The sequence below is a fragment of the Passer montanus genome, unplaced genomic scaffold (assembly GCF_014805655.1).
Source record: "Passer montanus isolate IOZ18808 unplaced genomic scaffold, ASM1480565v1 scaffold60, whole genome shotgun sequence".
In the NCBI taxonomy this organism is placed as follows: Eukaryota; Metazoa; Chordata; class Aves; order Passeriformes; family Passeridae; genus Passer; species Passer montanus.
In genome coordinates this window covers 1,585,538-1,601,231 of record NW_024371038.1, presented here as the reverse complement: position 1 = coordinate 1,601,231, position 15,694 = coordinate 1,585,538, and the positions used below count along the sequence as shown (strand labels likewise).

Sequence of the window (15,694 nt, the reverse complement as noted above, 5' to 3'; positions counted from 1 at the left end):
TTGAGGAAGTCTTAATCTACTATTAAAAATTCCATTAAAATGTGATTATAATTTATATAATCTGTGAAATGAAATACATCAGTGGAAAGCCCTGTTTTAGATTTAGACAAATCTCATATGGTTTTAGTGATAATATCATAGTATTTCATATCAAATGATTCTTGTTCTTCATAATTACACTTTACTCAAAAAGATTACCTTGTGATACTGTTACTGGTTTAGCTAGGAGAGGAAAAGCAGTAAAAGACTAATTAATTTATCATCATCAAATGGAAGGAAGCTTCTTCATGGTGCAATAATTGTCACTGCTATGCTGTTCCTGTAGCATTTATTGTCTTCCTCTCTTATGGATTAAGTAGTGCAAGGTAACACATGCTATGTGGATTTAAATGACAAATGTATTTCCATCATAATTACAGAATGCAATATAAAATATAGTGTTATTACTATGTCATGTGCACTATTTGTAATAAAAGTGTAATCTTCTGAGGATAATCTACAGCTAAGTCTGGGCTGGATGTGGCATGAATGAAAGGTGAAATGGTATGGAAGACCAGAAAAACACCCTTCCTGCTTCCCCTACTCCAGTTGCTTCCAGCTGTTGAAGGGCTGGCCTTCCTTTGAGAGCTGTGCTTTCCTAACACAGACTGAAGAAAAGAGGAAGAGAGAAAAAAATTTGTCTTTTTTCTTTGTTTGCTATCCTGAATATTGTGGATTAAGGAACATACTATTAATATGATGCACACAATAGAAAGAAAACATCTTCTAGCAGCAGTTCTCAGAAACTGAGGTAGTCAAACCTCTTCTTCAGTCTTCTAGGAAAGAGAAGACAGAGAAATTCAGTTTTGTTATTTTTTCAAAAGATGGATGGGCTTGTAGGAGGAAGGAATGCAGAAATTAAAAAAAAAAAAAGAAAAGTTAAAAAAATGCCTCTGTACTGTTTCTGAAGGGCAGTCTCTCAACCAGTAGTGTGATGCACTGACATGTTGCTCAGTGGACATGGAAGAAGGGGAAGAATATTCAATGCTCTTTTCTCTTTCTTCTCTTTCTTTGTTGTTAAAGGGAGAGCGAGGCAGCCCAGGACCTGTGGGCCCTCCTGGAGAAAAAGGTGTCATGGTAAGTTACAAGTAATGTAAAATACACAATTATGTTACTTACAAAGGCACTTTGTCTCCAGAACAGTAATAAGTTCTCACCCTTCTAGCTGTGCAGACTTCATGGGAGAGTAGTCTTTATGATGCATGGTTCCTACGAAGTTTCATTTTCTGGCTTTATCCCCTCTGCAGCAGTGATATTGCAAAGTGATGTGCTGAATGAAACAGCAGAGCAACTGCATTTTTGAAAAATGGCTCTAGGCAGGGAAAATTAAAAGGGGGGATAGTAAACTAACCATTTCCTCTGTTAACCAGTGTAACCCAGGTTATTCTAGTAGATAGACTAGTAAATATCATCACCTCTAATTCCACTGCCCAGCACTTCCCAAACAGCTCCTGGGTGCCCCTCTGGTGGGAGGACTGGCTTCCTGCTAGACCCTTGTGCTAAAGCAGGACACGGCACTCCATGCAGCCCAGAGGTCACTCCATGGAGGGTGTTGGGGGACAGACGTGACAGACTGTGCCCATGGCCTTGTCCTGGTTGAAGTTCTCTAGAAAATGAGCTGCAGGCTTTGCTGTTGCTGTAATAGCATTTTAGATAAAACTGTTCTGTCTTTTCTATGTTTATTTTAATTCTAGGGCTATCCAGGACCTCCAGGAGGCCCTGGACCTGTGGGGCCAGAAGGACTACCTGTAGGTATAGCGTGGTGCTTTGGTTTGATATAAAATGAACTATTTTCAAATTATCTTTTTGCTTTGGTGAAGCTAAGAATGGTTTCTAGTTTGTACTGCATTCTATAAAACTGTCATGAAAATGTACCCATCCAGAAAGAATCTGTTCACTTGCTTTTTGCCAGGATGATCTGTGAGAGAAGGAAAAGTAATTATATGATTTACTTACCCATTTAAAAATCACTCTGTTTAGATAAGTAGGGAAATGCAATTTTGCAAGGATGGTTAATAATTGCATCATATTTTTAAAATTCATTGGTGCCTAGTGCAGTATAAATAGACTCATTATGTGTTTAGTTTCATTGTTAATAAAAAAATATATATTATAATCTGCTGTGTATAATTGTTATAATTTGTCTAATATGGGTCTTCAATATAGATTAAAAAAGAAACTTTTTTCAGAAAATAGTCATGCTTTTTAACATAATGTTGTTGAAATACAAGTATCTTCTAAAAATTTTGGGATATTAGAAGTAATCTATCCGACAGTCACATCAGTGTTTTGTAAAAAGAATGTTACATAGTCTGTTAATTAGATTTTTCTACATAAATTGTACAAACACGATGAATTCAATTTGAACCATGAGTGAAAGTGATTTATTTGCTTTTCTTGCATTGATTGTTGCTCAAGGTGCATAAGCCTTGTAATTTTCAGGACCCTGTGTTTAGAAGACAATGAATAATAAGTTTGTTTGACGTGTAGGGGTCTTCAGGGGCACGAGGACCATCGGGGCCAGAGGGACCGAAGGGAAGAAGAGTAAGTACTGATGCTCCTTTGTGTTACCCAGAGCAGAGAGCAGTGTGTTACAAACATGAATCTGAAATATAACCCATTTACCGCTGCTCCCTTTCTCCTCTGGACTGAACTCATTTCTGCTGAAATCAGATTAGGTTATATTTGTATTTCCAGGTAGGAAACAACATGAATCTTCATTTCTCCTCACAGTGAAATGGGCTTTGCCATTGGTTTCAGCTGAGAGCAAAACTAGAACCAAGATGACCACTTGACTCTTTTCTGTACATGTAAACATGCAAAAGTTGTCATTTATAACTACCACTGGACTATCTCAAGGTTTTAAGGACAATTTTCTTCACCTGCATGTAGTTCTTTGGAAATACAATCAAAAATCTCTCAAACACCGTTTTGAGGGAGGCAGAAGTGTAATCAGAAGATAGTGGGTGCTAGAACCTTGAACCTGCACTTCTTAGATTGTCATTTCCATTTCTCTGTTATCAGGGAAATGGAAACCATTTTTTCACTGTACACAAAACACTGATCCAAAGCCCACATTAGTGAAGTGTCTCTCACCTCACCCACCAGTTTGACACCATATCCATGATTCCCAAGAGACTTGTACAGCTCATACCAGTGGCTGGACCAGTGTGTCTTCACTGATACATTCAATTATGCCTGATAAATGTCTCTATGATTTTGGCAGCACATCATGGAGTACAGTGCTTATAATTAAAGATCACTCAAAATAAATGCCAAATATCCAAAACTCTGTGAAAGTCCAGTTTGGAATTGTGGTTTATGCCTTTGCCTCTAGCCAGCATGACTGGGAATGTCTCGTGAAAGAGGGTCTCAGAACAGACCCAGGTCCCCAGGCTCTGAGAACAAACTCCCACTGAAGCCACTGAGAATTTTATCTGCTCTCAAGATCAAAATGTCAGACCAAAAGTGGAATCTCATATAAGGAAAATATCTGAGATGCCATGAAACCTGGGGTTTGTCATCTCTGGATTCAGAAAGAGAAGTGTCAGAACCCAGAGCTCTGTGTGGAAGGCCTCAGAAAATGCATACCACACTCAGATACAGAAGTTAAATGGAAGCATATGGAAATTTTCCTTCATTGTCTGTGGAAACAAGAACATACTCTGTCTTCACAGCTGGAATCTGTGAGAAATCTTAGAAGCACTGACCCTCTACTTGTGCACTGTCACAGAACAGAATTCCTTCACTTCATAAATTCTGGACCTTTTAGCAATGGTTTTGCATCCAGGATTAGCCAGCAGCTCACTTCTGTGTGAGAGTATCCAGCTGTTCTCTCCAGTACACCCAGGAGCTCTGGCCAGCTGAAGGCAGGCTGCCTGGAGCTCTGTGGAGCATCTCACCCTTGGGGGATGTCAGGGAATGTGCCACTGAGCACAGCACTAGCACAGCTTCCTCACTTCATGCTTGGGACTTGATGCACTTGGCTAGAATCATGTGGAAGGTTTATTACACTTTATTTTTTAGTGTTAATCTCATTAATACACACAGGGAGAACACCATTTTGTAGCTACTTCAATGGCAGAATGATACTGAGGGTGAGAGTATCAATATGTAGGAGAAATAATTTCTTTCCATGACCAGAGGGAAGAAATGCATTAGTCTGGAAGTCTGGCAGTATAAGCAGCCATGAACTTGTTGTTGCATGATCTTTCATAGTCTTTGTTTGCTAGTGTGTGATGTAAACTACAACATCAGAGACTGCTTTCAGTTCATACCATAATCTTGGACCAGCACAACTGTAGTTCCTAGTTTGAGAGGAAGAGAATCTGTATCATTGGATTCATTTCATAAGTGAGACCTAAGCAAAATTCCCAAGAGGTGCTAAAATTCTTGACATTTAGTTTTCTTCATATTGGCATTTGGTATTTTAAAGCGCAAAAGAAGTAGTTTTTCTGGTCTTACTTTCCTGGAATGCAGATCATGAAATTTGTACTTGAAAATACAGATAAATGGCACAGTGAACTGATGTAAATTTGGGGTCAGGCAGCAGCAGCTCATGTCTCTAGCAGCCAGTAGGATTGTGCCTAGTTAGTGGTATCCGTACTGGCATGAAGAACCTCAGCTGCCAGAGGACATCTGTGCTTTGTTTTAATGAGTGATATCTTTCATATTTCTCACAGGGAATATGGAACTTAGCAAATTGTTTGCACTTGTGAAACAATTGTCCAGTGTGCTTGGTGGTCCATTGATAGCTGAGTGTTTATATCTCTTAGTTGTTTGAAGGAAGTGAGAGTAAATTGATGTAGTTTTCTAATATTCTTCCATGTCAGCCACCAAAAAAAGAGAAGTAGCTATATATTGTGTTTGTGTTATTTCTGCTCTTCTGTCATTTGGGAGACAGGACGAGAAAGAATAAAAATAGTTAATTTGTGCTTTTTACCTTCTTAGATGAACTTTTTCTCAGATTATCATTCTAGAGTTTTCAATGTAAAATGTTCCATTTTAGAAACAGAGCTGTACACATGCCAAAGAAAAAAAGCAGTAGCAATCATTTGGCAGCCTCACTCCCTAGCTCTTTTGGAACCTAATTTAAATAACAGCAGGCAAATCAAGTATATCTCATTCTGTACTAGCTCTAGTAAGAAATTGTACAATCCAATTCATCTGTGCCAATAAGGAGTCACACCATACTATTTATAGGAATGTTATTGTGTGCTTTTGTCAGGATATTAAATTGCCTTTCCCTTGGATTCCTGCCCTTTGTTCTGTGGTGGGCTAAAGGAAGGCATGGCCCAGAGGATCATGTTGCTTTCTGTTGCTTTGCTTTCAATTCAAAGTTATATAGTAGAAGGTTGGTGTTTTAAATGGTAGTTTTTTGCTTAACTGTTAGTGATCAGATCAGTTGTCATGGGCTGCCAAGGTGAACTCCACTGAAATGGAGATCTGTGTGAGTGCCAGAAAGGTTGTGGTGTGTAATGTGCATAACAGGGACTAAGAATCTTGTGCAGTCCTGTTTCTCAAGCTATGATCCTCTTTATGATTAAAATTATGTTGGAAGTGTTGAAATAATTTATCTGAAATTCTGAACGATAGAAGATAAAACCTAGAAAGACAATTCCTTATTACACAAATCTGTAAAATGGAAACATGTTCTTTTTCTTCCTTGAATATTTAATCTTGAGATTCTATCCTCTGGTCATTCTCCCCTGTGGAGAATGCACAAAGAGAAATGACAGGTCACATATCTAAAAAGTCTGAGAAAATCAAAAAGTATCCTGCAATTGCTTAACTTTATGCTCTCAATTGCTCCCTTCCTTGTGTTGCTATAGGTGGTTCCTCCATGGGTCCTGAGCTTCTGTCCCTTCTACGGCCAGAGCTGAATGACCTGTCCTCAATCCATCTCAGTTTCTTCTTGTCTCTTCTCCTCCTGTTCTTTGAGACATTTCAGATCAGGGAACAATAAACCTGCTAAATCTGCCTTGAATTTTCATCACAACTGATATCCGTGTTACAGATAGCAGTGACAGAAAAAACAGAAGAGCAGTAACCTGAAATTAACTGGATCAATTTGTTTAGCTTTCATTTGAATTATGCTATACAGTAATTCAACAATTGAGTTACCCAATTTGCATAATCTTAACAGGAGTCCCAATACAAATGTTTTTATAAAATTCTCCTTCACCTTTGGAAACACCACTAGTCTTTTGTTTCTAATCTCTGAGGGCACTGAAGTCACAGGTTTTTTTCCATAGACTTGGGTATTGTTTGGTTTGGGACCTTTCACATTGAGTGCCATGTGGCAGCTCAGTGTTGTCTTCTGTAGCCTCTTTTCCTCTCTAGCCCAAAAAAATGTCTGTAATTGCTCAGTCCTGGCTTACACCAAAACAAAACAGTGGCCAGACTAGCCCAAGGATTGCCTCACAAAAGCTGTGTCCCAAGCTGCAGAGTATTTCATACAGCTCTGCCTGCCTGCCCTTTTTCCTTTTCCTATGCTTTCTGTGCTCCTTTGTGCTGACCAGGAGTGGCAGTGCTGAAATGATGACAGATGAGTTCTCATGGGACATTTCAGGCTTTGCCAGGGGTAGTTGTATATCAGCTCACAGGAAAGGCCTGTTGCTGAGAGGTTTTCATTTCAGGAGAAATCCTAAATGATTCTGGATACACACAGCTCCTGAGTTACCAATCAGTCATTTTCACTTTTGCTCCAGAGAAAAGTGTTGCAAGAGAGGTTTTGATATTGATCAGTGAGTCCGAGTCAGAGAGAACAAATTCTGGTATGTTTTTTCTCAAAATATTCAAGAGAGATATGGAAGTCACTGATATTTTTGCAGGAAAAGTAAACTAAATTAACTCAGATGTGCTTCCAACAAAGTCATCTTACAAGCCCCTATTATTATCATTTAGAACAGTCTTACAACTGAAAATCAGTCATGATTGGATGCCCTTCACTGTAAACCATGACCCAAGATGTCAGGTTCTCTACAACTCAGAAATTCACCATAGAAATGGAGATTATTTTCCTCTTAGCACTGCCATAGTAGTGCACGAACTCCTTCTGATGCCAGCCCAGCCCAAATGCCACCAGGAAAGCTGTTGTGTCTCATCCTCCCAATGCACACTGCTGTAAAGAGCCTGTCTTGATACTTATCTAGCTCTTCCTTTGAAGTGGTCATTAGTTTGAAGTTGTTATTAACTGGTTTTAATTTAATGTTCCATACCTAAACAGTCATGGTTTTTAGAATTATGGAAATAATTTCCTAAGTCAGCATGGATAAAATATTATTTTCCATTTTGCTCAAGATCTATTTAGGGATTTTTCATTTGCCTGTAAACTAATGGATTTAGATTACCAATCTTAAAGAATAAAATTCTGAATGTTTTGGCAATAGGTATTTGCTATATTATGCTACAATAATGTAACAGGTTATCTTTGTTCATCCATTGCTTATAAATATGAATTTACAAAAACATTTTAGTCTAACAATAGAGCACAATAGTTCACAATTATAAATTTCTTCTAATCTTGCCTCAAAGTGTCTTACTAGTGGAAGAATTTTATCTGCTTTTTTTAGAGTCTTGCTAGCAAGATTCATTTTTGCATATACATCTTATAATGTGCTCAAAAGCAAGCACTCTGTATATCCAGTGATCATCTAAATCCCTCTAAGTTCATGTCTGTTGCATGAGTACAAGATGGGTGAAAAAAAGAGCAGAAAATATCAGCCTGCCATCTGGCTCCCACAGAGACACTGAATGTTTTGTTTACATACTTTTGAAAAAATCTTTCTTCTTAAGTTCATAATTCAACAAACCAGAAACTTATTTTATTCTTTGAAGCTTTATTTCACACTTGACTCAATGAGAATTGATTTTCCTGCTAACAGAATATTTCTCCTCTCCTAAAGCTTATGTAACATCTCCTTAATGACAAGCAAAAATAATGCATAATTAGTATTCCAAATCACTTGTTCAATATTCAGGGCCCAAGAGGTCTCGATGGTCCTCCAGGAGAGCTGGGAACAGAAGGTGTTAAGGTGAGTGTTTGCATTGCTCAGTACTATATAAAACACTGAGGTAGACCGTAACAGAGAAAAGTAAATAAGCAAAAAAAACCTCCAGCCCATCAGGGCAGAAGCCAGTGATTTTAACAGAGAAAAGTAAATAAGAAAAAAAAAACCTCCAGCCCATCATGGCAGAAGCCAGTGATTCCCATTTAATCCAAGAGAGTTGCAAATTTCTGGCTTTTCCAGGCACTTTTCAGCATTTTCTGTAGTTACCCAGCATTTAAATTCACAGTAACTGTATGCAGCTTATCAAGCAAATGTGTGTAGAATTTACACCTTGTTTGTTATTTGTCAGGGAGAAAGAGGTGATCCAGGAAAGAAAGGAGTTCCTGGGCTCATTGTAAGTATTGGAGCCAGTGCTTCTAGCAAGCTTTAACACAGTAACTCTGATTTTTGAGCTGTTTGGAAGTTACTTGAAACCAGCATTGTCTTTTGGTATTTCTCTTTAACCAGGGTAAAGCTGGAAATCCAGGAGAAAGAGGAGATCAGGGTGCACTTGTGAGTATGAAATTCACTAGTACTTCTACCAAAAAAAAATCCAGAAAATCTCATACTTTGTTTGACACTTGGGTGTGAGGAAGTTTATCTATTTCAGAGCAGCTGGAAAGCTCTGACAGTTTGCATTTATTCATACAAAGAGCCAGGGACAGAAGTGCAGTTTTAAGGATGAAAGTCTTTGTAATATAGAACAATAATTTCTTTGATAGAATTTGGGGTAGGTGTGTGTTATCAATGTAGGGTTAAATGTAGAAATGTGTTTAGTGAATATCATGTATAGGAGAAAATGCTTTCTTTTAGTGCTTTTTTGAATAGAAATCTAATGTGTTGTATTTGAGGCTTTTTTTACAAAGCAGGTTATCCGTGAGTCCAAATTGTACTGGATTTTCAACAAAGAGAGAAGCAGAAAAACAAAAACAAAGCAGTAATGGTGGTGATTTTGTTCTGCAGTTGAAACTCAAAATGTTGATTGTCACCATACTTCTCTTGCCTTTTCTGCTCAGATTTAGGAGCTTGTTGCCTCTCATGTTTGACACAAAGGGTTTTCATTACCTCTTCATTCACTAGAACTTTTAGATGTATTCATATACACAAAAATAAATGAAGCAAAACCTCATTAGGCTGAAATAATGTGTAATGGCACAATTATTGCAAAGTACAGAATACTGATCTATTACTCCTACTGCTACAGTTTCTAGAAGACAGTGTGAGAAAGAAATGCTGTGAGAAAGGTTGAACAGAGGAAAAGTGTGCTGTGAACCTTCCTGATTATGTAAAATACAGCCCCTAGGGCAGTTTGGACATATAAGCAGCACCTGGATCTAAGGAGAATTACAATGAACTGGTAAATGGTGGTTCAGCTGAGATTCATTTGTATGTAAATGAAACTGAGGAAGGACTTCTTCAGGACCTCCTCACCTGCCACAGAAGCCAGTGATATGTCAGTGCATGTCAACCAGAAAAAAGTGCACATATTTCATAGTGTTTCTGCGTTACTTACTGTGTGAGCAAGCACAAGAGAGGAAGTGGCTGTGCTCAGAATATGAAGGAGCCTCTTTCCAGTGATTTTTTAAATTTTATTTTAATCTTCCAGGGTTTGCTTGGGCCTCCAGGAGCCACAGGAGACAGAGGACCAATGGGAGAGCCAGTAAGTTGATCCTTATGCCTGTTCCAAATTTTTCCATGTATTATACAAGCTTCCTTACAACTCAAGCTCCATTTTACCAAGATCCAGCATTGCCAGCTGTGGTTAGGTAGGAATTGTGGGGTGACTGCTCCAAAACTGCAGAGCTGGAGTCTGCCTCCCTTGCTTAGTGTACCTTGTTCATAGAGACCTGTTAATGTTGTTGGGAAGCTCTGGAGTAAGGGGGACACAACATAAGAGAACATAACAGAGCACAGACTACAGTGTAATGTGGCTTTACACCACACTGAGCTGGATATCTGTGTTATGTATTAGGTAAATGTATGTGGCAGTGCTTTAGTGGTGTTTTTTTAGGCAAATATTAGAATTGTTCAGGAACACAGGGACCACATCTGTTTGGCAGGCTAAATTTTCAAGAAGAGACTGCTATAATAAACCTCAGACATTCCTCTGCTGGATGGATTCTTGTTATTGTGTCAAAGCCATGCTTACTTTCATGTGGCCAATATTGTTACAGAAGATCAGGCAGAACCTGCAGCAAATATATGCACTGAGCTGCAAGATATAGCTGTGACAGGAGTAGTATTGCAGCACCATCTCTAGGGGTAAATCACATTATGTAAATACAGTAAAAGAATATATGTTAAGTAGGATTTGGGATAAGGCTCCCATTTTCTGGTGCAGAAATCTAATAGAGTTGTCAAAAATTGTGTGTTTACATTGCTTCTGGAAAGTAATTTTGCAAGTAAATTGCACATAGTTAATTTAAGTCTCAAAAGTGAAGTGCTGATAAAAATTGTATTAATTTTAGTATTGTTTGTATTTAGTGTTATTTATAATATTATTTCTACAACTCCATGCTTATAGAAAGTAATTGCACATTTTCAGGGCTAGAAAAACCCCAACAAATTTTCTTTAGGATAAAATTGCATATTTAACTTGAGCTCCCAACCTGTAGGAATGGCAAAATATTTCACCAAAAATGTGTTTTTCCAGTAGTTATCACTGGATTCTTGTTACTTCATTGCTTTCCATTATTATATTTTCATGTTGCAACATCTGAGAACCTTACAATGAAAGGTTTATATGTCAAATTCCTGCCATTTTCTGGCCAAGTCTGAATTTTCCTATCAATAGCATGCCTGTCTGCCTTACCTAATCTAAGTGGTCTTCTCTTGTGCATCCCACATTTCTCTTGTGCTTACCATCATAGAAACTACATGTTCACTGTCAGAAGAAAAACTTGCCCTGTGAACAGGGTATCTTTTCTTTCAAGTGCTGAAAGAGTGAAATGTCTTCAGAAGAAGGTCTGTGGAGCTGGAAGGAAGTGATAAAATGACAGAAGATGTTGCGCAATGAAACACGCAGCTCTTTTTTTTTAGCTGCCTATCCAAGCAGCTTGATTTCATCCTCTGTCAGCTGGCCACTGTGTGAAAGCCAGCTGCTGAGCTTTTCTGGGCCTGTCACTAGTTCTACACAGAGAAAAGCCCTAATTGTTGGTGGAGGAGCAGAGAAATATGAGCAATTAGAACTATTTGTATTAATGGGATTGCTCTAAATTGCATTCAAAATTTATCTACTTGCCAGACATCTCAGTAAAATCCTTTGCAAGTTACCTGATGTTAATGGTTAAAAGGAGTTCCAATACTGCTATAAAATTCTGGCTTTGGAAAGTCTTGGGAGAAAGATACGTAACTGATCCAGCAGCCTTATCTCCATGGTAATGTGAAGAAATACTTGATTTGTGAAGCAAACTGAAGCTTTGTGACACATGCCTAGTGGAATTTCAAGGAGCTTCTGCAAGTGAAAATCAATTAACTTAGTTTAGGACCAAGTGAATTATCAAAGGGAAGTAACTGCAGTTTTAGTTGTTCATATTTAAATGCAGATAAAATGTAAAATAAATGCATCTGCCAGAATTCTGTCAGTAAGATGCAATTTACATTGTTTTTACAAGGGAAGAGAATATTCGCAGGTCATCAGGAGGAGCAAAACCATATGCAGAATCTGTAAGAGGAAGTGAAACAAAATTAGAGTAAATATTTGTTTAAAAGGCTTCTGTCATAAAATAGAAGCAGCATCTTTCCTTTACGCAGGAATTGTAGATCAAGAAAATGTTTTGAACTTAGAATATGTTTAGACACAGATGAGTCCCAAAGGGATAAATAGATATGAACTTCCTTGAAGTTCAAGGATTGGTTCCGTGCAGAGAGCTGATTTGTCTGGACATACATTCACAGTGGCTGTAGAATCAGCTCCAAGTTGTTACAGGCAGCTTCTGCTGCCCAGCACACAAATCCTGCTCTGTGAGCTCAGCTCTTACATGTGCAGAGAATTTGAACATGCCACTTTGGGAAATGATCCCTGGGTGTCACTGCAGTAAATCTACTCCTTACGTGTAAGGCTTATCATGAATGCTTATGCTGTAGTTATCAGTATTGCTAAGAAGGCTCCAGCCTTTAGTCTGTCATGCCTCAGTGGCTGTTCTGTCCATGGTGAAGTAGTTGTTTTCAGTTAATTCCATACCAGACTGTAGGCTTTTCCACAAAGCAAACCAGACAGTCTAACAAACCTTAATTAAACAAAGTCTCAGCTAGTCAAGAGAAGAGCTTAGTTCAGATAATAATTTATTTTTGATCTGAAAGAAAAGACATCTGTGCTATTATTCGAGATCTGTTATTTCAGTGCATCAAGGTTGGTACTGTATGCCATCATGGGGCTTGGATACACTGTTGGATTCAGGAGGAAAGACAATGAAACACATTTCTTTATTGCAGTTGGAAGACTTGTGAAGAGACAAATTGAGCAGTCTACAGTGTAATTTATGTTAATTGAATAATGCATCCAAAATTTTGTTTAATGCCAGGGTCCAAGAGGACAACCAGGGGATGCTGGCCCTATTGGAGAAACAGGTTTTGAGGTGAGATTTTAATCACTTATATAGCAATTACAAATACTCAAACAAATGACTAGTCCTGGACAATGTTTATAAAAAATATATTAATTTTAAAAATTGGATTATTTAAATATCATGAGCAGCTGACTTAAATATCATGAGCTACTCAGAGACTCTTACTTTAAGCTGTTACCAAAGAATGTCTAAAATAAGTAGCTTTTTCTGTTGTAAGCACTCTCTTTGAGCATATAGTTATCACATTTGTCATAGAAGGTGAATGTTTAACTGAGCAAACAATTTTTTTGAAAGCACTGTTCTCCTTGCAGTTAGCAGTAAAATACCATTAATCATATGTTCTTTCAATTTGTAGATAAAGGAAAGCAGCTGTAGAAAGCCTTCTTGCTCACTTCTGCTTCTGTTTTTTGCTTTATTTTTAATATTTAATTGAGAGAAATGTGACAGAATGTATTAGCCACATTTGTAATGCAGTACCTGAGGGATGAGCTCACTCAGAGCAGTAGGGATTTGGCTTATTCAAAGAAATGTTCTTCCTCAGTCACCCAGAGTCCAGACTTCTGACTAACTGCTAAGAAAAGGTTTATATTAAACTTCACAAAAAGCAGTCTGATATCATCAACTCATTAGGGGGTGAGGCCTTCAAAAAAGGGTTTAGTTCTCCAAAGGCTGTGTCTGCTTGGCTTCTAAACAGAGCTGAAGTTGTCAGTCAGATTTACAGAAGATAAATGTTTGCTCAGCAGTAATTTATGGTGAAAGGTACAGGCTTAATGGTACTGCTAAGTCTTCAATATGTTCTTGACCCACACTGTATTTCCTGAACTCCTTCTATACCCTCGTTTCTTTTGGGTTTGGCTCTAGAAAAACCAAAGAACTGTGTTGTCTTGATTTGATTTCTCAGACCTTTCATCTTTCCCAGTGTCTCAGGCCATTATTCTGCTTCAGGTTTGGGTGTATCATTTAGTTGTTGCAAAATTATTACTAGTAATCATGTAACAGTAGCTCTTGTACCATGCAGGGACCTCCTGGCCCTGAGGGAGAACCTGGTCTGCAGGGGGAACCAGGCACAAAGGTAAATGTTGAAATCATTCTCTCAAGATGTTTATATTTTCAAATTCTCATAAAAGCAAATCAGAGAGATCTGATTCATTAGCCAAGTAGACAGTGATACAGGAAACAGAGCATTAAGAAATACCATTATTGTTGTGATGACTCCATCAGCTGTAAACCCTGTCAATGTTACAGATGTTGTCCTTTCAAATTGAATTATTTTCCTTGTGATATCCCAGGGAGACATTGGACCTGCTGGGAAGGCTGGAGAGCCAGGTGACCAAGGTTTGAGGGTAAGCTGTGGATGCAAATCTTCTCCCACAACAGAGAAGTATATTACGAATGAAGTGCAGGTTGAGAAATCTTGTTTTAACAGAAGAATTCAATAAGAAGGTATTTTCTGATAGCCTCTTTTTTAAAGAAAAAGAACAAAACAGTGTAATATTGTAGCAAGATAGAAAGAGTATTGACTCTACTCTTTCAAGCAAGGGTGGCTTGGGAGCTGCTCACCAGAAAGGGACCTGGAGATGCTGGTCAGCAGTTCTGAACATGAGCCAGCTGTGCCCAGGTGGCCAAGAAGGCCCGTGGCCTCCTGGCCTGTGTCAGAAATGGTGTCAGATTTTGAGAAGCACTTGAGAAAGCAGGGGTTGTTTAACCTGAAGAAAAGGAAGCTCATTTCCCTCTATAACTACCTGAAAGGAGCCTGTAGTGAGGTGGGGGTAGGTCTCTTCTACCAGCTAACAAATGAATGAATGAAAGAATGAATGGCATTCCAGGAGAGGTTCAGATTGGAACCTTCAGATTATGAGTAAAATCTTCACTGAAAGAGTGGTTAGGCATTGGAATAAGTTGCCATGGGTAGTGTTGGAGTCAGTCTCTTGAAGTGTTTGAGAGGTATCTGGGTGTGCCACTTGGGGATATGATTATGGTGGTGCTCGGCTGATGGTCGGACTTGGTGGTCTTGAAGCTTTCTTTCAACCTTGATGATTCTGTGTGATTATAATGTTGAAATATTTCTAATGGTAAATGGCCATACAGTAAGTCTGTAAGCATACAAATATAGTAGTTTCCACATAAACATGCAAGTTTCAGGACAGAACAGGTATATTTTTGAGGTTACTGTACTTACATGCTATATACTTTGAATCCAAACAAAATCTCAGTGCCACTGTCTAAATCTCCAGGGTTATATGGGCATAGTATTGCCTCTTTTTTCTAATGCTGATCATTTTTTATGTTTTCTTGATTGGATATTCATGGATTGTGACACTGAAGATAAATAAACTGTAACAGCAACTAAAAGTTATCCAAAATATAATAAACATGTATAAAACTAGTCAAGAAATATAGACAATAACTTTGTTTTCAACTGTTTCTTTCTATAAGGGTGAGCCAGGGCCTCCAGGAGAAGACGGTGTTCAAGGAAAAGATGGCCCAAAGGTACATTAAGTTTTTGCAGCAGATGTAAAGTACTCTAATTGGTCTAAGGACCCAAATCTCCCTTTTTATCCTAGGTCAGTACCAGATCAGATGAGCCCAGTTGGTGCACTTAGTTTTAACATAGGAGGTCCTGTAAAGCACGGGCTTTCTGTATCTTTTGGGTACATATGTAGCTTGCAAGGGCTGCAGAGCTGAATGGCTTGACAAAGAAAAGCAAGCTTTACCTGAGTACAGTCTTTGTCTGTGGTGACTGAAGTGCTGGAGGAAGCAAGCCCAAGGCTGCTCTGCTTTCCAGATTAGATCAGTGCTGTGCCAGGGACTGTGGCAGGTGCCAGGACAGGGGATGTCATGGAGAACAACCTCAGATACCTGGTGATGGATGAGGCAAAATGTGGCTGTAGGAGTGCAGGAGTGGGATAGAAAGGCTTTACCCTTAGAGCCTGATCTGGATTTGACTGGTGAGGTTCACATCAGTTTCAGCGTGCTTTTTTCCAAACTCAGAGATACGGAATTCCCTTTTCTTATGAACAAGTAATTCTGTAGCAG

At 38.5% G+C, this 15,694-nt stretch overlaps 1 protein-coding gene across 5 annotated transcripts in view; it reads left to right on the top strand.

Annotated features, from left to right (window-relative positions):
• COL24A1 (collagen type XXIV alpha 1 chain) overlaps nt 1-15,694 on the top strand; it is a 134,247-nt gene that overhangs the window by 89,768 nt on the left and 28,785 nt on the right. For 4 of the 5 annotated variants that reach the window (XR_005629612.1, XM_039727204.1, XM_039727205.1 and 1 more), the window contains 11 exons: nt 1,063-1,116; nt 1,734-1,787; nt 2,530-2,583; nt 8,022-8,075; nt 8,401-8,445; nt 8,559-8,603; nt 9,697-9,750; nt 12,614-12,667; nt 13,677-13,730; nt 13,948-14,001; nt 15,095-15,148. Coding sequence is in view for 4 of the 5 variants with exons in the window: in XM_039727204.1 (XP_039583138.1) it covers nt 1,063-1,116; nt 1,734-1,787; nt 2,530-2,583; nt 8,022-8,075; nt 8,401-8,445; nt 8,559-8,603; nt 9,697-9,750; nt 12,614-12,667; nt 13,677-13,730; nt 13,948-14,001; nt 15,095-15,148 (576 nt within the window). In the remaining variant the exon portion in view is untranslated. The remainder of the gene's footprint in view (nt 1-1,062; nt 1,117-1,733; nt 1,788-2,529; nt 2,584-8,021; nt 8,076-8,400; nt 8,446-8,558; nt 8,604-9,696; nt 9,751-12,613; nt 12,668-13,676; nt 13,731-13,947; nt 14,002-15,094; nt 15,149-15,694) is intronic. The other variant, XM_039727203.1, reaches the window with a different exon arrangement.